This window comes from Corylus avellana, chromosome 10 (assembly GCF_965113065.1).
Source record: "Corylus avellana chromosome 10, dhCorAvel1.hap1.2, whole genome shotgun sequence".
Classification (NCBI taxonomy): Eukaryota; Viridiplantae; Streptophyta; class Magnoliopsida; order Fagales; family Betulaceae; genus Corylus; species Corylus avellana.
In genome coordinates this window covers 14,422,215-14,444,703 of record NC_142499.1, presented here as the reverse complement: position 1 = coordinate 14,444,703, position 22,489 = coordinate 14,422,215, and the positions used below count along the sequence as shown (strand labels likewise).

Here is a 22,489-nt window from a genome sequence, read left to right as displayed (position 1 = left end):
ATTAATTTTTTATTAATTTAATTTAAAAAATTAAATCTTAAAAAAAAAAAAATTGAAGGGTGGCCAAGGGTGACACCGCCGCCCCTGGCCACCCCCCCAACCCCTATGGGGTGGTCTTGCGGCCACCCCCAAGTGGTTTGGGGTGGCCTGCGAGCCACCCCAAACCATCCATGGGGTGGCTCGCGGCCACCCCTTTCCACCCAAGGGGTGGCCGTGAGCCACCCCATGGGCGCAGGCCACCCCAAACCCCCAAGGGGGTGGCCGCGAGCCACCCCATGGGTGGAAAGGGGTGGTCGCGAGCCACCCCAAGCCAACCAAGGGGTGGCTCAAGCCAGTCCATGGTTGGTTTGGGATGGCCCGCAGGCCACCCCAAATCACCTGGGGGTGGGCAAACCACCCTTTTTTTTTTTTTTTTAAGATTTAATTTTTTAAATTAAATTAATAAAAAATAAATATTTTAATCAGATAAAATGGGAAATTTTGAGTGGATTAACAGCAGTTAACAAAAATTGACGGTAGAAAATTTTTAGTAGTTTCAAGTTACCCAGGGACTAAATTTCCGAAAAAAAAAAAATTCAGGGAGTTTTTAAAAAAAACGCGTTGACCTAAAGAGTTTATATATAATTTTCCTATTTAAAATCACCGATAAATCAAAATTTAATAATGATTATCTCAAATTTAATGGTGATTTTAAAAATTAAATCACTTGGAAGAACTTTATGAAGACTCTAGTCCTCCTTATATCATTACTCATAGTAGCATGAGCATCGATTATATGAACAATTACAGTAAGAAAGTTACAACAAAAATAATAATAATAAATTACAGTAAGTAGACTGCAACTCCTGACAGCTGTTTAAATTAAGTAGCACAAGGGAATGCAGCAGACATCCTCATCATTATTCCAGTTGCACCAACTCAGCAATACAAGTAGATATTGAAATCTGACAGGATAAGCATGTGGATTGTGCAGAATCTAACATAGAATCCACTTATTCAAATAAGTTTTGGACTGTTCAGCCATTTACTCGAGTAGGTGTGTCTCATGTAGATTTTTTCACATGTGCTGCCCAATTTGTTAGTAATTTAGGCAACAAATTGTTGGAGATCCTTGTCTGGAGTGGGTTTCCGTCAAATCCATCATTACCAATTCTTATTTACTTTCAACATCATATATTTAGGCATGCACAACTGAGAGTTCAATAACGTAGAAGTCATTAGAAATAAAATTGGTAATTAAGAGCCCGCAAGCTAAGCCTGCGTCTCAGTTTGGGGAGTAAGCCACCCATTTATCATCACTCCTGGGCAATATAGTAAACCCCTTAGGATTTGTCATGTTTGGCGTGCGTGAGTAAACAAAGACCCTTTTGCGGGATGAGCTACTCATTCCAGCTGCCAGCAAAAGACTCGAGTCCACAGCCAACTCAGTGGAGCAGTCAGAAGGTGAAGAAGGTTGAGATAGGCCATTTTCAGACATGTGAGGAATATCAGAGAAGACTGTGTCCGGTGCACAAGCATTTAAAGAGTTGGATGAAGATGAACCTCTGCTACTCGTCATGGAATCCAATCCTGAAGATAGACTGGAGGGATGATAACGGCTGTCTTCGGCACTTACTGTAATCAATCAGATGAGATGGCTCTTAGAGACATAAATGGTATTAGTGTATTTTAATTTACCTACCAACAAGAGAAAGATGTATTCAAGTCTAATGAACTTTAGGTGCAATTGAACACACATATATAGCCTGCTAAAAATATGCAACTATTAATGAGTTGTGGCAATTAATGTGCTTTTGGATCTAGTTAAGTGCAAGATGAGTTATGCCACTGCCACAGCAGACAATCGCATTCATCTCAGGAGCCATCAATTACAAATAATATGAGCCCAGCAAGACGAAAAAAGGGGAAATTAATTAAAATGAAAAAACCAAATCTGATGCAGACAATGACGATCTAGCAAAAATAGTAACATGGATTAAAATAAAATGTCAACAGCCTTAAGAAAATTTCACCTCTATCCTCAGCTTGTCCCTCAGTAATGGTGCATGGATTCATACTCATGGCGGGGTCTTTGGCTCCAACATGCTGTTGCAGATCAGAAGTAAAATTTGGTCGCAGGCTAGAAGATGAGAACTCAGGAGCATCTTCTTGGTGAGGAGGGCGCAGAATCAAAGGGCTCTGACCCGACTTACCTGAGAGGAAGGGAAAATGTGTATGAAATATACTATGATGGATGCAAATCAAGGATCATGGTTGTTCCTAATGCAACCATTTTCTTCTTTTCATATTTTTCGCTGATATGTTCATAATTAACAAGTCATTAAAACTGGCATCACAGCATATTCTACAAGATTAATTTACTACAGGATGTTTGTTTATGAAAATTAATATTTCTGGAACTGTTTCCCATAACAATTGTGTGAATCACTTTCTTCTCTGGTCCCTCTAAGTCCTACATACTGATTTTAATTTCACTTTTTCTTCTTAAGGTTTGAGTAGTGAGTTAAATCTTCTGAGCATCAATCACTAAGCCGTGACTTCAAGATTTAAAACTAGCACAACCAGAATGTAAAAGAATCAACCCTCCAATCAAGTATTATTTTTTTTTTTAAGGGGTTGTAGCTTAGCTAAGAATTCGAGTTCCAATTATTTGGAAAAAGTTTCCCCATAAGTTGATGCTTGTTGTCATGAATTACAGACATATTACCTTGTACCAGAATCCAGGCGCTAGATCGAAGGGCCAACTGAATTTATGGGGTACACTATTGGTTTACCAAAATGATGCAAAAAATAATAACTAGCAAGCAGCACAAGCTTGAAAGGAAAAAAAGTTACAAGAGCCCTCCCATTCAAAAAGTAAAACCTGTATATGGAACAGAGGCTGTCATAACAGCAGCATGTAAATATGAGTACTTCATTGGTAACCATTACCAATCTTATCTTCATATTATAATTTTGATATGCCCCCTTTATGCAGTCTCACCCATCTTGTATTAGCATAATTGAGCTTGCAATTAGTAGGATTAGGAGAATTTGGAAGGGGAAGAGCACTGCCTACAGTAGCATTTTTCACTTGGACAGCAGCATTAGAGAAGATGTATTTTTTTTTTTAAATAGTAATCAAATTATCTAAAAAAGCATAAGGCACTCCTAGATACATAGGAAGTATGCATGAAAAAATACCAAACTATAAGAAGAAAAGAGAGCAAGGAAATCATGGTAACTAATCACCAAAGGATAAACAAAATCTGCTGTCCAAAGATACAAAGTAGAGATTTAAACTAGGGATAATTTGCAGAATCTTCAAATAATAGTAGTAGAGCTGTTGCATGTATAAATCAAGGGGAGAGACAGCCGTCATCTTCGTCTTCACTGTTAGTAGCTAGAGAATTGTGGTCGTTGGTGCTTGGCCAATTCGTAATTTCATGGGTTATGCCTAACACAGTTGTCAATTTGTTGCCATGCTGGAAGGGGCAGTTTAGAAGACATTGTAAGAAGTGACATTTGGAAGGTGGTTGTGTATCATGTGGTGCATTTGTAGAGATGAGAAAGCAGAGACATTTGAGAAATGTTAATTTCCCTGATGAAGTTGAAGTTTCTGTTTTCACATTCTGTCAGTGATTCCACTTCAGCTACAAGTTGCTTTTCCACCTCAAATTCAAAGGAGTTTTTGGATCTTTGAATCTTAGATGTTAGCTTTTCCTTTTGAGTGGTTCCCTCGTAACTTCCAGTGTGCTAGTGTTGTGCCCTTTTGTTGGACTTTTCCTCTTTAGCAGCGCACTTAACAAATGGATCAGGGCTGTCAAGGTCAGCTTGAAGGTTAACCATAAGCTCAACCTAACCTATTCTGACATCATGTATGAGGTGCAGTGAGGAAAATATTGCAGCAATTAGAACTTGCTACGAACAGCAAATGATGGCTTAGAAGGCTTATAAGGAAATGAATCCAAGCAATGGAATATTTTTGTAGTCAAAAGAAATGTGCTTCCTTTACCCCAAAGAGTAGCTTAATCAACTAGGGATCACACCTCATGAAACAGAGAACACTAATTTGATCTCATATTTTCCCTCCCTATGGGGTAAAAATTACTTATAAAAAAAATGCTTGCTCATATTCATAATTTATAGAGAATAGAAGCCTCACTCATATTTAATGCTCTTAGACATTCTAACAGACATTAATTATTTCCATTAGTTCCTAGATATGAAATAATAGTACTAAGACTTATTGACCACGCTAATTACATTTTAAGTTCTCAAAACCTGGCATGAGGACATATTAATAAACCTACTAAAATATGTCTATTATTGATTCCCAAGGACTAGTTTATCTAGGATGTTTAAATGATGTCCCAAGTGCAGGTTTAAACTCAGGCTGGCCGGAGCTAATGGTGTTTTAAAACCTGGTAGAAATTGATTCTGGCCTGATCATATTTCCTAACCTGTTTTTGGTCCAGAACAGATTGGACCATGTTGACCAAGTTCCTACTGTTAGCCAAGTGTTTTTACATTCTTCCTATAATCGGACTTCAGCTACAAGTTTCTTTTCAATCTCAAATTCAGGGGAGGTTTTGGATCATTAAATCTTACAAGTTAGCTTTTCTTTTTGAGTGTTTCCCTTGTAAACTTTCCATATAATAGTGTTCTGACATCACGTATGGATGGATCAAAGAAACTGCTGCAACAATTAGACTTTGCTGCAAAACAGCAAATGAAACCTTAGAAGGCTATGAGTAAAGAATCCCAGCAATGGAATAATTTTGCAGTCAAAAGAAGTGTGCTTGCCTTTCATTCACAATTTACAGAGAATGGAAGCTTCATTCGTATTTAATGCTCTTAGACATTCTAAATATAAAATACGAGTCTACCAAACCCCAAGGGGTTGGCTTAAGTAGTAAAAGTCTTGGTCTTGGTGGCATTTTTATCAAGTTTAAGGTTCGAATCCCATTGGGTGCCAATAATTCATTGGGGCCAGCCCGCCAGCAAGCCAGAATATTACTCAATTTGTGTAGAGGAGACACTTTGCATGGGTCCAAAATTTACCCGACAGGGATAAGTACACGAAATAGCCCTGTTTTGAGGAATTCCTTGTCATTAAAAAAAAAAAAAAAAAAAAAGTCTATTAAGACTTATTGACCACTCTAATTACCTTTTAACATGAGGACTGATTAATAAACCTACCAATAATACCCCTATTACTAATTTCAAGGACTGGTATATCTAGGATGTTTCAATGCTGTCCCAATTGCAGGTTGAACTTACCGTGGCCAGAGCTAACAGTGTTTTCAATCCTGGTAATAGGAAATTGGCCTTGATTCTAGCCCAGTCAAAGTTCTAAAGCTGTTTTTTGTCAAGAACTGATTGAACCATGTTTGACCATGATCCAACTGTTAAGCCACAAGAGGAGGCTAAAAATAAATTTTGCACATACGAAGAATTGAACTGTAGCTCGTGGACGAATCTAAATTACTTTTATGTTTTTCACAACATTAATTCCAACAAGGTAAATGTGGTAATATAAACATAAACCCCTAAATTACTATAGTAACCTTTTGATTAATTATTTGATTTTTTATAATTTTGTTTTAATTTATAAATTAGTAATTCTATATTTATGACATTATCCTAACATCATAGTCCAACTGAGGTCTGCCCAACGGTTGAACCTCTAACCCTTGACCCTCTCATAATGCACTTGACTTTCGGAAAAAATAAATAAACCATATAGTTGCTTTTGGGACTGGGCACACTCTATAATAGAATTCAATGGGCCAATTCTATTTATTTAGGGTGAGAGTAGGGGTTTCTTCATGTGTCCAAAAATGGCCCATCCCATTATGACCCAAGAACAAAAGAAATGACTATGCTAGTCTATGTAAAAAGGAAATAAATGCAACAATTTGATAACAGGGCATACCTTAAGGATTGATTTACCTTGGAGACTGATTTTATAAGAAGCTCCCATGTTGGCTTGACAAACCTTGTGAAATCTCAGTATTTTTTTTTGATAAGTAATAATCTGTTTTATTAAAAGCGTAAAGGCGCCCAAAAGTACACTGAAAGTATACAACAGGATCACCTAACTAGAAGGGGAAAAGCGAACAAGAAAATCATCATAGCTAATCGACACCAGAAAGACATGCGCAACTGTCCAGAGATACAAAGAATGAAAGCAAGAGGCTAATATGTCTTCCAATGTCCCCTCCAAGTCCTCAAAACACCTATTATTTATTTCCCTCCATAAACACCAAAAACAGCAAGTAAGCACCATCTTCCAAACTGCGGCACTCCCCCTCCCCGAAGACCACCAACAGGCGAGTAAATCCGAGACCCGTCTCTGCATCACCCAAGACAACCCAAACCGACCAAAAAAGGCACTCCACAAAGCATAAGCAACCTCGCAATGAAGGAGAAGATGATCCACCGTCTCCTTACTCCTCTTGCACATACAACATCTGTTCGTCACAATCAACTGTCACTTCCTGAGGTTATCTAAGGTCAGAATTTTGCCCAAAGCCGCCGACCACACAAAGAAACTCGCCCTCGGAGGAGCTTGTGTTCACCACACTCTTCCAAGGGAATCCCCTCCCTTCAATACATGCCAAGGAAGCGTAGAAGAGCTTGACTTTGAAACGGCCTCTTTTGGAAGAATTCCACCACAACCTATCTTCACACCCTCGACTCACTCGAGCAGAATGTAACACCTGAAAAATAGAGGCCAATACATCCACCTCCCAATCATGAGCCTCTCTAAAAAAACTAACATTCCACTGGTTAGAGCCAACCAGCACCTCCAAATGAGCCGCAACTGAGGCGTCCTTTGCACAAGCAATACTGAAAAAGCTTGGAAAAGCTATCTTGAGAGCCGTATCACCACACCACAAATCATGCCAGAAGCAAACCCTAGTCCCATCCCCTACCTCAATCCATGTAAATCCTTTGAAAGTGTCCCACCCTTTCCTAATGTTCTTCCATAACCCCACCCCAAAAGATCCACCCAGCTCCAAAGAGCACCACCCTCCCCAAAAACTTCCAAATTTTGCATCCACCACAGCCCTCCACCAAGTATCTCTCTCTGTTCCATAGCGCCACAACCATTTCCCTAATAGGGCGTGGTTGAATACCATTAAGTTTCTAATACCCAAACTGCCCTCCTTAATCGGAGTGCAAACCTTCGACCACTTCACCAGGTGGTACTTAAACTCTTCGCCTAGACCACCCCATAGAAAATCCCACTGCAACTTCTCAATTCACTTAACAACACTAACCGGAATAGGGAAAAGAGACAAATAGTAAGTAGGCAAGTTGGCGAGAGTGCTCTTGATAAGCGTGACTCTTCCACCCTTCGACAAATACAACATTTTCCAACCGGCCAACCGACGTTCTATCTTCTCGATAACTCCATCCCAAATATGCTTAGCCTTACAAGAGGCTCCTAGCGGCAGACCAAGGTACTTTACTAGCAAAGAAGCAACCCCACACCCTAGAATACCGGCTAACCTGTCCACTTCCTCCACATTCCCCACTGGAATTAACACCGACTTGGCCAAGTTAACCTTCAAACCGGAAGCAGCTTCAAACAGCAAAAATAAACTCCGCAAATAGCGTAGCTGGGTGGGCATAGCATTGCAAAAGATCAAGGTATCTCGTCCACAAATAAAAGATGAGAGAGTGTACTATTACCGACCTGGAAACCTTCTATAAGCCCCCCATTAACTGTCGCCGAGATCATCCTACTTAAAGCTTCCATCACAAAAACAAACAGCAGAGGAGACAGGGGGTCCCCTTGTCTCAAACCCCTGGAACTGCTAAAAAAGTCATTAGGAGAACCATTGATCAGAATCGAGAACTACACCAAATAAATGCAATGTTTTATCCAAGAGCACCAAATCCCACCAAAGCCACACCTCTTAAGCATATATAACAAGAAATCCCAATTCACATGATCATAAGCTTTTTCCAGATCCATTTTGCAAATAACCCATGGCTCCCTAGATCTCAACCAACTATCAAGGCATTCATTAGAAATCAAAATAGGATCTAGGATCTGCCTACCCTTGATAAAAGCACTTTGGGACTGAGACATAATCTTATCCAGAACTACCTTCAATCTATTTGCTAAAACCTTGGCTATGATTTTGTAGATACCTCCCACAAGGCTAATTGGCCAAAAGTCTTTGAGATTGATAGCGTCGGGAACCTTCGTAAGAAGCGAAATGAAAGAAGTATTGAGGCTCTTCTCAAACATCCCTTCAGCATGAAATGCACTAAGAGAGCAACTTCAGGTTTAATCGGTTCTCTCTAGACGAGAGACTCTCACTCTAGAATTCTCCTAGTTTTCTCTTTTTCCTCTCTAGCGGAGGTGCGTGCAGGCGCGTTTCCGCTAGACCCAGGTTCGGGATCGTGGGATGCGTTTGCCATGGACAGGATGGAGCGAAGATTTGTTGTGGAAGCTAAATCGTTCTCTTTTTGGCGAAAGCTGGCAAGCCTGAGTTGCGCTTGGAAGAAAAGAGAAAAGGGTTCTCTGGCTCTTTTGCTCTGAGCCTCCGATGTTCCAATTGGCTGGCGGACATGGTGGAGGAGGCGCTGAAATCTCAAGGGTCACAATTCTTCGCCAAATCGTTTCGGGAGAACGAGATGATTTTGAAGATCCATAAGGGCTGCAATAAGGCCGGTCGGTTCTTAGTGGTCGGGGTCTTTGCTGATGGTGTTCGGAAAGGGGTGATTTGGCTCCCTGAGGGCCGTGAAGGTTGGGGTTGGCGCTGCTTTGTGGATGAACTACGAAAATTTTTGGTGTCTCTCGCAGCGAAGACGAAGGGTTTAGGAGGTATACCGAATGCTATTTCGAATCGGTCCTATGCGGCGGTGCTGTCCGAGGATTCTGGTGATGTGAAGCCGGTTGGCGCTCAGATTCCGCTGGTGGGCTATCCTGAGTTGGTTAAGGGTGGTGGCGGCGATCCTGCGACGAAGTTGATTAGGGTTGTGCGCTCGTTGAAGGCGTAACTGAATAATCTTAGGGCTGATGTGATTCGGCTCTTCTCTATCGGATTGGGCTTTAAGCCCAATTCTTGGTTTGAAGGCTCTTGGGTTCCTGGTTGTTGGAAGAAGCTTCTTGCGAAGCCTGGGCCTGTTCTGGACCGGGCTTGTCTTAGGATGGGCCTGAAGCCTAAACTTATTGTTGGGTTTAGGCGGAGAGCTGGACGCAAGTCTGCTTCTGGGCCTCGTGCGGGTCTTGGGTCTGCCCTATCGGAGCAGTCGTCGCCGTTGCTAGTTTCTGCCTCGTCGGTGTTCAATCCGGGGTCTTTTCTGGCAACTTCTGTGGTCTCCAACGCAGTGGTTCCCGCGGGTGCAGCTGCTCATGTGATTGCCGAGTTTGGGTTCTTCGTCGGAGGGTATTGGGTTTGCTTCGTCAGCGGGTTCTGGGTTTGCTTTGTCTGCAGTTTCTGGGTCGACTTCGCCGGTGTCATCTCCAATGATTCCTTCATCTGCTGAGGCTCTTGGGCTGTCAGTGCAAGACATATCTCTGGGCAGTGATGATTATCTGTCTCATAGGGAGATAGGGGCCGCGACAGCTAAGCGGGGGACAGAGCCTCGGATTTTAAGCCGGTGTTCCTGTTCATGCCGGCTTCCAGACGGTCCATGCCGGTGACCCTCCTTCTAACCCTCTTACCTCAGCCCTTCCCTCGTCTGCTGATTCTTCCGCAGGTGTGATAGTGGCTGAGGCTGAGGAGGTTTCTGTCCCTCTTTCCTCGCCAACGCTCACGTCTAATGCCATTGTTGATTCTGGTCTGAACAAATCACAAAAATGGCTGATTGAGTCTTTTCGGGAAGTGGTTAAGGATGACGTTACGCATATGGCAATCTTGAAGGACTTGGAGGAGTCTTTTCGTCAGGCAAGCAAGGAAGCTTGTGAGGTGTTGTCCCCTGAGGAGGAACGGAATTTGGCGTCTGTGAAGAAAGAAATTGAGAGGTTTTTAGGAGGACGTTTGCTTGTGCTAGCATTAGTGCCTTCGAAGGCGAACGGGTTTGACCAGGTGCTCGTTGTTGATGCTCTTGTCTCGGTCCCGCCCTCTTCTACACTCTCATTTGGGCAGATTGTTCTACCGGAAAATCATGATGCAAATTCTGCAGGGGCGCTAGCTTTGGGAGAGAGGTTACGCATGTCTCTAGGCAGTGGGGTTCCTGTATATAAGCAGACATTGAGATAATACCGGAGAGCTAAGAAAGAAAGAGGAATTCGGGTGAATGATTCTCTTCTTCTTGAGGCGGTGGAATCTTTTAGTGCTCCGCAGATACATTACCAACCAGTTGCAGGGTTTGTTGCTCTGGCGTCATCGGAGGTTGCACACGGTCAGGTGGCTATAAGAAAGCCTGATTCTAAGAACTCTAATCCAATGAGGGGCTTTCTACGGCGAGGGTTTCTTAACCCAAGTCCGAAAGAAATAAGGGAGTCTCAGGTCTTCATCGCATGTGGCTGTTAAGGATGATGAAGTAGTGGGTGGCAACTCTTCAGTTTTGGATGAAGCTTTCAAGTTTGGGGAGCTGTCCCCCAATCCCCTTGATTGGGGGTTGGATTGCGGTGAAGAGGAGGATCCATATTCAGCGGATTTTCTTTGGGTTATGGACGTCGCCCGGCCTAGGGCTAAAGGAAAAAGGCCTAGGAATAAGGACAAAAGAGAGCTGTTAAATTTAGAAAGTTCCGTTAACTATGGCAATGCTAGTGCGTCGTCCAGGAGAAGGAAGGGCAGGATTATTGTGTCATAGTCTTTTGTGAAGGGATAAGGGTGTTTGGTTAGTGGGCTTTGCGTTGGTGTGTTTGTTTGAGGGTTTTTGGGTGGTTGTTTGGTTTTTCTGGGTGGGTGTGCTGGGGTTTTTCTTTGGGCTCCCTTTGTATACTTCGTGTGTAATTAGGGGTGCCTCTCGCTTTTCTCCTTCTTTAATAAAACTTCTTATTACTTGTCAAAAACCCATCGGGGTCCGACGCCTTATTGCCATTCATTTTAAACACTACCTTTCTAACCTTGTCCTCTTTGAAGTCTCTCTCCAACCAACTAGCCTCCACCTCCGAAATGGAATCAAAGGAAATACCATCTACCATAGGCCTCCAACGGCATTGCTCCGAGAAAAGTTTTTGATAGAACTCAACAATGTTCTCACTAATCTCAGTCGGATCTGAAGAGATGTTATCCCCAATCATGAGAGTATCCAAAGAGTTATGTCTTCTATTAGAATTGGCTATGGAGTGAAAAAAAATTTAGTACACTTATTGCCTTCCTTCAACCACATCACCCTGGATTTCTACCTCCAACTCACCTCCTCCATAAGAGTGCAATTCTCTAACTCTCGAATCACTTCTGCCTTCCTCATAACCTCCCCCGCATCCAATGCCCTACTTTCTTCGTTCACATCCAACAGCCGAAGCTCTTCAAGAAGCATCCTCTTACTCCTATCAATGTTGCCGAATACCTCCTAATTCCAAGTCTTCAAATTTAGCTTCAGGGCCTTGAGCTTGCAAGCAAGAACAAAACTCGGCGTACCATGAAACACATAGGAGTCCCACCATTGTTTCACTAGGGCCACAAAACCTTCCGCTTTAAGCCACATATTTTCGAATTTAAACGGCCTCTTCCCCCTTGACACCTCCCCCAGCTCAAGGATGATTGGGAAATGATCCGAGCATAGACGGGAAAGCCTCTTCTGCCTAACCCCTGGAAACCGAGCCTCCAACTCCGGGGAAATAAAAAACCAATCAATCCTTGACCACAGAGGGGGATCATTAGAAATTGACCATGTAAACGAATCCCTAATCAGGGGAAGATCCATCGGCCCTTGTTCAGAAATAAAGTCTGAAAAATTCCATCATGGCCGAATCCAGGTGGGCTTCACCTGACCTTTCGCTAGGGAACCGAGTGACATTGAAATCACCCTCAATACACCACGGCATGTCCCACCAACTAATAACACCAATTAACTCCTCCCAAATGAGCCTTCTATCCCTATTGAGGTTCGGACCATAAACCCCAGCAAAAGCCCAGACAGAATGATCCTCAATATTTCTGAAAGACACTGCCAAGGTGTAAGTCCCCACACAAACATCAACCTTCTCTACCACCCTGTTATCCCACATAATCAAAATACCACCTGAAGCCCTGCTAGAATCCAAACAACACCAATCCACATGACTCCTTCCCCATAAGCTACGAACTATATTGCGAGACATACCCTGAATCTTGGTTTTTTGAAAACAAACAATATCTGCCTTCCAATCTCTGAGCATATTACTCACCCTCAAACGTTTGTCCTTCTTGTTCAACCCTCTCACATTCCAAGAAAGAATGTTTAGCTTCATAAGGCCACTACATGCCCCCTCCCCTTTCTATTGCCACGGCCAGAGCTCGCACTTCTAGTGTCATAATTCACCGAGCACTCCAAATTCCTAACCTCCCTCTTGTCCTTAGTGCCACTGCTCATATTAATAATCATCACACTATTCCTTCGTTCCTCTTCCAAAAAAGTCAAAAGCGCTAGCAATTGCAGCTTATGACCCGTGTAAGAAATCCCCACAATCGGATAAATCTCATTAGCACATTGGATGACCCAATCCGAATAGCCCGTCGCACCCCCAACAGTAGGACCATACGTATTCAAAGGAGAAGGCACACTAACATCATAAGGAACCGGAACTTCGTCTCGTGTCTCAACCCCCCTGCCATCCTTTCCTACAGATTGGCCAACTTCATGCATTTCCACCACTTCTGAACACCCAATATCCATACTCGTATGTACCCCGTTGAGTGGGGGGTAGTGCCCAGGATAACCAACAAAGGCTCCTTGGCCCTAAGATACACCCGGCCCCTCACAAACCTGCACACCTTCCTGATTCCCATCACCATGCGACCAAGGCACCAAATCTCTAACCTCGATCACTGAAGAAGACATCGCCGGAGTCGTCTGCATCAAAGCTTCCTCCCCACTGACCTGCAACACAGTCTCCGGTGAAAGCAGTGGTTCACCGGCCTTAAATCGCGGCCCCACACTGCCAGAATCCATTCCCGACACGGCCAACTCTGTATCGGCGGTGGGAGCTACCGGCGATGGTTTCTCCTCCAAAATCTGGGGCGAACCTGCCATTTCCTTGGCCAACTGAGCCTTCGCCGGGGCACTCTGAGGAGCTCCGGTTACACCTATTGCGCCCTCACCGTCGGGAAGAACTCCAGATAAGTCCATGCGAATAACAGGAGCGTCGGCAGGGACATCCACGGCTACCGGCGAACTCGTCACAAAGTACGTGCCTCCTTCCTATGATGACGCCCCTGGGTCTCCGATCCAACCCTCTTTCCCATCCATCAATGACACGCTTGTAATCGACGGGTGAGAAGCACGTGTTCCCTTCCCATTTGGACCCACATCACCTCGACAATCTTGGCCCACACCCAAGCCCACAATAGATTTTAACTTATATACTGATACCTTTTTAGCCTTGAATTCTCTCGTGGGCCGTGTGCCTTTTCTTTCAGCCCACTCCTTTCCCTTTTGTACACTTCCCTCTCTATCAGATTGGTCTAATCCAGGGCCTCTCGCGGGCCTTGAACCATGCCCAGCAGCCCATTCCTTCCCTTTCAGCTTACTTCTTTGCCTAACAGATTGGGTTAGATCATCACCCCTATCTACCTACCGTAGCCCACTTTCCTTCACTCTTATAAGAGCCAATTCCAGTCTATGAAGTCCCACGTCTATTTCCCCTTTTAGCCACTTCAACGTCTCTCTGCAATTACGAAGCTCAAGACTTACACTAGCATGGGTCTGATTCTGACACTCAGAGACCTCCCGTCCCGTCAACGCTAGCACAGTACCACCCCTCATCATAGGCGACCTCTCCAACGCTTGTAAGTTACTCACCGGAGCCCTAGCCGCTTGCATTTCTTTCCCCATGCTTTTCTTCCGCTCCGGCTGTCGACTTCCTTCACCCTCCTGACCGCTTGGTGGCCTCGCCGTAATCTGAGTTAGCTTCCTTGGCATCAAACCTGTTTTCCCAGTGCCTAAAACATGTTTATCCTTTGCTAATGAGGACTCCTTCAACCATCTGGGCACTCGAGCCATAGGTTCTGTATATGGACCAAAACACTCCTCTGCCGAATTTACTGACAGACCCAAAACCTCAGCATAACTTCTCCTTTCCTTCCCCTCATGAACCTTCTTCTCTTCCTTTGCACCTCGAAGGGACGAGCTTACTAGACGCACCTCCAAAATGATGCGTTTCCAACCTTGCCAGAAGCGCCCTTCTGGAATGAGGACCAAACCACACCTTCGCCTCCCATCAAATTCCTCTAACGTCAGGAAATACCCATGCATATTGGATCGTCGTTGCACAATAAACCGTGGGTAACCCGCTCTGGACTGATCCCAAAAAACTTCTGAATTTTCCACTGCCACCAGAACCTCCACATTGCAAACTAACCACTCTAGCTCATCCTTCTTGATGAAAATGGACCTTTGCTTCCCTTTGCTCCTCTTGAAAATCTTCACTCCCGCAGCCCCTGCCTTCACCACCGTTCAAATTCCTTCGCCTCTACTGACCATCTTCTCCCTCCCGCCATGATACCACCACCCTAACTAAGAATACACCTCACGCGCCACCCACGCTCCAACACACAAGCCGTGTAGAGAGGAGAGAGAAGAGAGAAAGGAGCTACTGACCATCAACTTCATTATCCTGATTCCTAGATTTTCTGCCTATCTCTCTCTGTTTCTGGCATATATTAATCTAGTGCATCATTTCTAAGAATCCTTTCCATTTCCTGGTCTACCTTGTGTGATATCTCCACAAAGAAAGTGGAACTGATGGTTTTGAGGATATGGAGGACTTATCACTTAAAAGTATCATTGACTTTTGACATCTAACAGGCTATTTCTTCTAGACAATTAGTCACTTTCATATGACTAATAAAAGGAGTTGGTATGTTGTCTGAACTCGAGCCGATTATAAACCTAAAAACCTATTATCCACATTAATTATATCCCACAAGTAAGTTAGGTCATGCAAAAAGCTCAAGAATCTAATTCCCACTCAATTCCATATACCTTTCTTAAGATCAAGCCATTAAAATTATAAAATATAAGTTTTACTTCATGACAAAACTATAAGCAATACAATACTCCTAAACTAGGTAACCCGTTCCCGTATTCTTGTGGTAAAATGTATAGGTTATACTTGTAAATTTCCATGAGAGCAAAGTAGTCCTTACTAAAGAGGCTTCATGGTTAAAATGAGCAATTATCATCCAAGGACATCCTTACTTCCTACAAATCAACTACCAAGCATGAACCTATATATTGTTACACAAAAATTACATGCTCTAATACTTCATAATTTAGGCCCAATTAGAACTGGGCACCTTCTGACGTAGTCTGAAATGCTTGTTCCAGCTTCCAACTCCACTAGAGTCAGAAGCATCAGAAATCCTCCAACACCACCTCCAACAGAAGTGATTTCGGATCCACCTCCAAGTCCAAATGTCGGAGTTGGAGTTGGTCAAAAGAGTCGAAGATGGGCTATACTAAATGTGATTTTTCCTGGGTTTGTTTTTGGGCTTTTTCTTCCATTTTTTGGATAGATTCAACGAAGATAACAAAGATTTCTTCAACTTTCGAAAAAGATGATGAAGACCTCTTCATCTTCAACATATTCAAGATTAAACTAGAGAAGATTGGAGATTAAACTCAATCAACGGTGGAGATTGTAGATCAAAGGGTGTTTGGTATCTAGGAAAGCAAGAAGGTTAGAAAGAGAGAGAGACCACATCAGAATACAAACAGAGTATCTAGGGTTTTGGGGAAAAAAGAATTTATAGCTTCTCCAAAACAATACCAGTTTAGACATAGGGAAAACTCTAATTAAAATAATTAAAATCAAAATGATTTCATTTTTGTAATTGTTTTTTTTTTTTTTTTAAGTCAGGTCGGGTCATAAATTGGCAAAAAGAACTATTGGGCTTCCAACTTCTGACTCAACTTTTGTTGGAATTGAAAAATGGCTTCTAACATCAAACCCCCCTTTTTTTGGAAGCCGACCAACTCTCGTTGGAGTTGGGTTTTTGCCCACCCCTAATTTAGGTTTATAAGAGAAATGGCCCCAATATGTATCTCCCAAGGTTCAATTTAAGACACAATATCCATGATTTAAGCATAAGCATTTGAAAGCAAAAAGTTTACTCAAGGCTAACATCAATGTTGAAACTAATATTGCAAAAGAAAAGTACACTTACGCTCTTTCAAAGTAGTGTAAGCAACCTTTGCAGCACTCATCTCTGCTTGCTTTTTGGTTCCTGCTTCATGTCCTTTAAAAATCTCTCCATCTATCTCCACAGTTGAAACAAAAATTGGTACATGACTTTCACCAGATCTGTTTGTATCATAAACTGGTAAGCGAAAACCTTCTTTCTGGACCAACTCTTGTAGAAGGTTCTTGTAAAGTCCCAAATCATCCTAACATATGAAAAAAAAAATCATAATTATAATAAAATATAAAAAATTAAAAATAAAAATAAAAAACCCAAACAAACAAACAAAAAAAAACAAAAAGAGAGAGATTATAAATGCAGTGAATACAACATTCTGAAAGATAAACATAGAAGTCATATAAATGGAAAGAGGAAATAGAAGACTAGCCTCTTTAACTCCATCTGGCGACAATGAACTTAGAGCAACTTTTGCAGCTGCATGTTCAGCATCCTTCAAAGTGGCAAAGAACTCTGGACTCTCATAGGTTTGTCCATCGATTGTGACTTTACACTTAAAGCGACTAGCATGAGGAGGCCCCTCACGTTCACAAGAGTACACAGGTAGACTGAGATTTCTCTTTTGAGCATAGTTTTGCAGATGATTCTTGTACAAATGTTGCATATCTATGATCCAAGGGAGAATGGAAGTTGTAAGTTCATAATGTAACCAAAGAATAACATGTTCAAAACATAAGTGAAGTCCCAAAGTGGGACATACCAATGCAAGAAACATCTGTAACAATAACCCAAGATAAAGGAGTAGAATTTTTTTCTTCTTTTAACAGAAAGCTCCATTGAAAAAGACACCAAGAGGCCACCAGCCAAGTACACGAGGGTCAAGGAGTATACAAAGAACAAGACAACAATGCAACAATAGATGGTCTACTGGCTCCTCATAATTTTTGCACATAATACACAAGGAAATGATTTCTGTAACCGAGATATCTTTGGTTGAGACTTCATGGAGCATTGAAATTTTTTTCTTACCTCTAGATCTATCATCATTGTTGACATGTAAAGCAGTTCCATTGACCTGAGGAGTTTGATATATTTCTTGTACTTTTGGTTGCAATGCATTGCTCACAGGGAGGACAGTATCCAAATCAGTACTTCCACTTGAAGCACCTGCAGGAGAACACAATATAAAAGCAACAAAAATTTTCTAGCATACACAGAAAGTTTGGAACTTTGAGATGGATGTATCATAACAAGTTAATTCCTTTTTTTATAAGTAATTCAATATCATTAAAAAGCGCAGTACATAAGAAATATACAAGTGAAACCCATAATTAGAAGATAAAGATGAAAAAAAGTCCAAAAAATCTACAAAAATAGAAACAAGCAAGCTATGATGTGCTTATATTGAAGTATATAAAGTGTTGAACATAATCTTCCGCAACTCTATCATCGAAGTCTCTACATCTTCAAGTTTCGAGCATTCAGTTCATCCAAAGGCACCGCATTAAACACAATGGAGTCAACCTTCATACTTCCATAATATTACCACGCCCTACTTGACCTCCCTAACTCACCAACAAATCCTTCACCCGTCTAGGCATAACCCAATCAACACCAAACATATGGCTGGGTATTGGTTAAATCGGTGACAATAGGGGTATTTTTGCCCACCGAATCAAAAAAGTCGGTTAAGTCGGTTAATTAACCGACTTCATACCGACAAGAATAAATTTAGACTATTTCGGTTAAGTCGGTTGACTCAGTAAATTCGGTTAAATGTCGGTCGGTTAGTCGTGGGCTTTTTATATTGGGCCAAGCCTTATTTTATGAGGCAAAATGAATTGTTTTTGGGCCCAAACTGTTGTTTTTTTGGGCTAAACAAGTGTTTATTGGACATGCTTTTGGGCTAAACAAGTGATGCAAAAAACTATGGAGAGCTAAACAAGTGATGCAAGTCCATTCGAATAGTCGGTTAAGTCAATTCAATTCGGTTAGCCAACAAAATAAAAATTATATTGCCTACCAAACCAAATCGACGTCAAAACAGATTTTTTATTCTGACTACCGAGCGTCGGAAGTCGGTAGCTGGTCGGCAGAGGTTCAGTGTCAGTCAGTAGGCGACAATCGGATATTTTGCCCACCCCTAAATAAACAGATTAAGAATAGAGCTCCATACCTCTCTTGCTACTTCACAATGAATTAACAAGTGATCAATGTCCTCCCTACTCTTCTTGCACAAGCAACACCACTTCACCACCACAACATCCTTTTTCTCAAACTATCCAGTGTCAATATTTTTCCTAAGCCATTGTCCACACAAAAAATACCGCCCGTGATTGGATCCCCTTTCCTTGGAAGAAGTTAATTCCTATGAAAAAAGAAAAGAAAAGAAAAGCCTAGAGATTTGATAACTAAATTATCAACCATATAGAGGCATAATGCAAGTAAGAATGAAATGCTAGCCCAAATGTGCTACCGAATAAAATAAATGCACATAAAATAATGTTGAATTAAAAATAAAGTGCATTAAATATACCCTTAAAAATACTTTCTTTTTTTCTTACATGTCAGCACAAGGGGATGAGGATTTGAACTAGTTACCTCCGCTTAAAATACTTTAATATAAAGAACAAGAGTGCCCAAACAAGATGGAGCAAAAATCAAGATCAAAATGGCAAATTAGGGATTCTACAACATACCCCAATCGACCAAGACACTGGGACACATGGCAGTTCATGATTTTTGGCAGGAAAAATCAGATATTTTGAGACCCAATTATATTTGTGAAAACAATATATACATTTATCCTTTTCCTGCATTTTTCTCAGCATCCAAACAGACCTTTAGCCTACAAATTTATAGAACTGATAATATCCAAATTTTATAAAACCACCAACAACCAAAAAAAAAAAAAAAACCCCAACAACAACAAGAAGCATAAACATCAAATGTCAAATTTCCATAGAATTTTTACCAGATGATGAGGGAAGTGAAGGTTGTGGGAAATGACCAAAGGATGAGAGAATGGAAGGCAGCGGCGGGGGAGGCTTAGGGTTGGTGAAGCGGTAGAAGGCATCGCGAGCGGCGTCGTTTTGTGCCTCTTTGGATGATTTGCAAGCATTCCGGGTCTGAAAGCGTTCGCCATTGACGGTGACGGTGGCCGTGAATCGAGGGTTGTGGTCTGGGCCGTCCCTTATGCTCGAGTACTCCGGTAAGGTCCACGACCTTTGGTGGCACAGCTCTTGCAGCCTCGACTTGTACATTGCTTTTCGGGCTTCTTCTTCTTAATTTGCTGCGGGTGATGTGGAGGAAGGAGGGTTGGTGCCTGAATAGTGAAAAGCCGAATAGGAGGGAATTTTTGTTTTATTTTTTAAATAATTGTTCACATTTCATTTATCAATAAAATATGGCATAATACTCTAATAAAACAACATCACAGATATAGTTTGGAATTTAGTCCAACCAAATATTGTCTATGATTTGTTTAGCTGCAGCCTTATCTAGGTCCATATGCCCTAGAATTTCCACATTTGCTGTGACTTTGGCCCGTACAAAATTCAGAGCATTTGCCACTTTAAGCGTGTCTCCTTCCAAGATGATGTTTGGAAAAATTTTGCAAAGATTCTCTAAACTTTCACACCTTTTGAAAAGATTTTCAAAATTCAAAAACTCTCAATTTAACCATTCAAACTTTTTAATTTGATGTAGTCTATTCCCTCCATTTGTTTTTGGCGTTAACTCGTAACGGAAGCTATGATACCAAAATATCCTTGATTTTTTTTTTAAAAAAATTAATTTGAAATTAAGGATAGATTTAGAATTTTATAAAAAATTTCAAATGTATAAAAGTCATTTAATCCCTTTTACCGTTTGTTTTAACGCCCGAGGGGAGAAATTACATCAAATTATAAGTTGTTCATTGAGTAAAATTGAGAGATTTTAAATTTTGAAGAATCTTCTCAAAAGGCTTGAAAGTTCAAGAATTCTTTGTGAAGTTTTCCCGTGATATTTTGTAGTCCCAATTCTTTGCTAAATACAGCCACTTGAAAATGCTACCTCATTTTAGTTAGACTTCAAGATGCAATCCCTCACAAGTTTACCTTGTACTTGCCTCGAGTAGGGGGTTTCCACCTTGCTTGATTCCCACCTCTCATCTCCTTTGCTTAGCTCGCTTCTTTGATATTCACCCTTTTATATTCCTCACTAGATTTATTTGCTTCCCTCACCATAGTATTTTAGGGTGGAAAAACTCCCATCCATAAACCACTCGATTTCTGCGAAACCATATCTTCCTAGATTCCCAAAAATAACTCGAATTCCTCCTTGTCACACCTACGAAACATCTCCTCCACCATCGGTAGGAAATCAAGTCCGCAAAACTTTTTTTTTTTTTTTTTTTCTGAATTGTATTCCCACTTGCGCCCTATTTATCCATTGCCGATGGACAGTTCAGGAGAATTTGAACTATTCTTTCACTTTCAAGTTCGCAAATGGGAGGAGTTATGGTTACAACGTAAGTTAGAATGGAATGATGATTTATATTCTTTTGTTTGGGATTATACTTATGCTCTCACTCAAATTGAACCAACATTCCTAAAATACTAGGAGCGTCAAAAAAACGGGGAAATCGGGACCGAAACCGGGAAACCGGAAAACCAGGAACCCAGTTTTGAAACCGGTTGGAAAAAACCGGTAACCAGGTACCCCGATTCCCGTTTTTGGCACCCTGTTATAACTGGATAACAGCCAATCCAGAAGGGTCAAGGTTTGTTAATGGTGTCAGCCTTTGGGGAAATTAATGGATGTGGAGCTGATGTTGTTATAATCATAAAAAGATGTCTAAAAGAATCAAGATTCTTACTTTTGCTTTCCAATTCTCATCCAGAAGAATATTTGTTGATTTGACATAACTATGCAGAATCCTTTGAGCAGTTGCTTCGTGAAGATATTCCAATCCCCTTGCAGCTCCAATTGTACTTGCAACTCGAGTAGCCCAGTCCATGTCTTTCCCTGAACTTCCATCCAGACTTTCTCTCAAATTACCATTAGGCATGTACTCAAACACCAGGAGTTTTAGCCGACCACGATAAACATAGCTGAACAGTAGCCCAACAAAGGCACCACATGACACTATGACAGTGGTGAAGTCTGGATAACAGTTCAATCTGAGCAAAACGAGATTTTAAAATGCCCACAAATGTCATAGGGAGAAAATCAAACCAATCTTTTTTCTTTTCTTTAAGATATCTGGAAACGAGATAATTTTAACCAAAAAAATGAAACCTAATGACAAGTCAAGGTAGTACCTTTGTTAAAAACAGAAACTCTGCATCTAGTCCTCGCTGAGATCTTAGACGCTTAATTGCCATAGTTCTACCATTTTTTAGCTAACCACGATAAACATAGCTGCTTCCTCCAACTCCTATAAGATTAGAGTTTGAGAACTTTTCGGTTGCACTTTCCAACTGAGAGTATGAAAATTGGATAATGGTGCTCATGCAATCAATGGATAAGAACATACAAGATATGAAGAATATTACCATGAGCAATTCCCAAGATATACAAAAGCTAAAAGGTTTCACCAATCAAGCCGTACAGGAGATGAGGAATTCCAACATGGCTAACAACAGAGACATACAAGAATTTAACAAGCCATGAACAAGGTAGAAGGACAAGTTGGCCAGATAGCAAATCAAGTGGGAGAAAGAGAAAGAGGGAAGTTTCCTAGCCAACTTGTGCCTAACCCGAAAGGGCAATTTGTGATTGGAAGTTCCTCCGCCTCTACGCGTGGTCAGGAGCATGTACAAGCCATCACCACTCTGAGGTCAGGCAAACAAGTGGATAATCAAGTGGTCATGCCTGAAGAGGCCACTTAGGCTGCAAAAGAGAAGGAAAACCTGGACAAGCCTGCTGAAGACACAGGACCAGACATTGCCATTCCGATTACTGAGGATCCTTCCAGAAAGTATATACCCAAAGCCCCGTATCTAGAAAGATTGATAGCGCCAAAGAAAAGCTCAAAGTTCGATGATATTTTGAAAGTGTTCAAGCAAGTGCAGATAAACATTCCATTCCTAGATGCCATCCAGCAAGTGCCTTCTTATGCCAAATTTCTGAAGGATTTGGTCACCATCATGAGAAAGACGAACGCCCCCAAGAATGCTTTCCTGACTGAGCAGGTCAGCTCTATCTTGCAATACAAGATGCCTGTAAAGTATAAGGACCCTGGATGTTCAACCATTGCTTGCAAG

The 22,489-nt window shown here is 41.6% G+C and overlaps 1 protein-coding gene across 1 annotated transcript; it reads right to left on the bottom strand.

Moving 5' to 3' along the window:
- Positions 1-699: 699 nt before the first annotated feature.
- Positions 700-19,648, bottom strand: LOC132191304 (double-stranded RNA-binding protein 1). The gene is made up of 6 exons (XM_059606253.2): positions 19,213-19,648; positions 17,268-17,405; positions 16,669-16,904; positions 16,266-16,485; positions 2,013-2,192; positions 700-1,614 (listed from the first exon to the last, which is right to left on the bottom strand). The coding sequence occupies exons 1-6, from the start codon at positions 19,499-19,501 to the stop codon at positions 1,265-1,267; spliced, it is 1,413 nt and encodes a 470-aa protein (XP_059462236.1). The 5' UTR covers positions 19,502-19,648; the 3' UTR covers positions 700-1,264.
- Between the last annotated feature and the right edge of the window lie 2,841 nt (positions 19,649-22,489).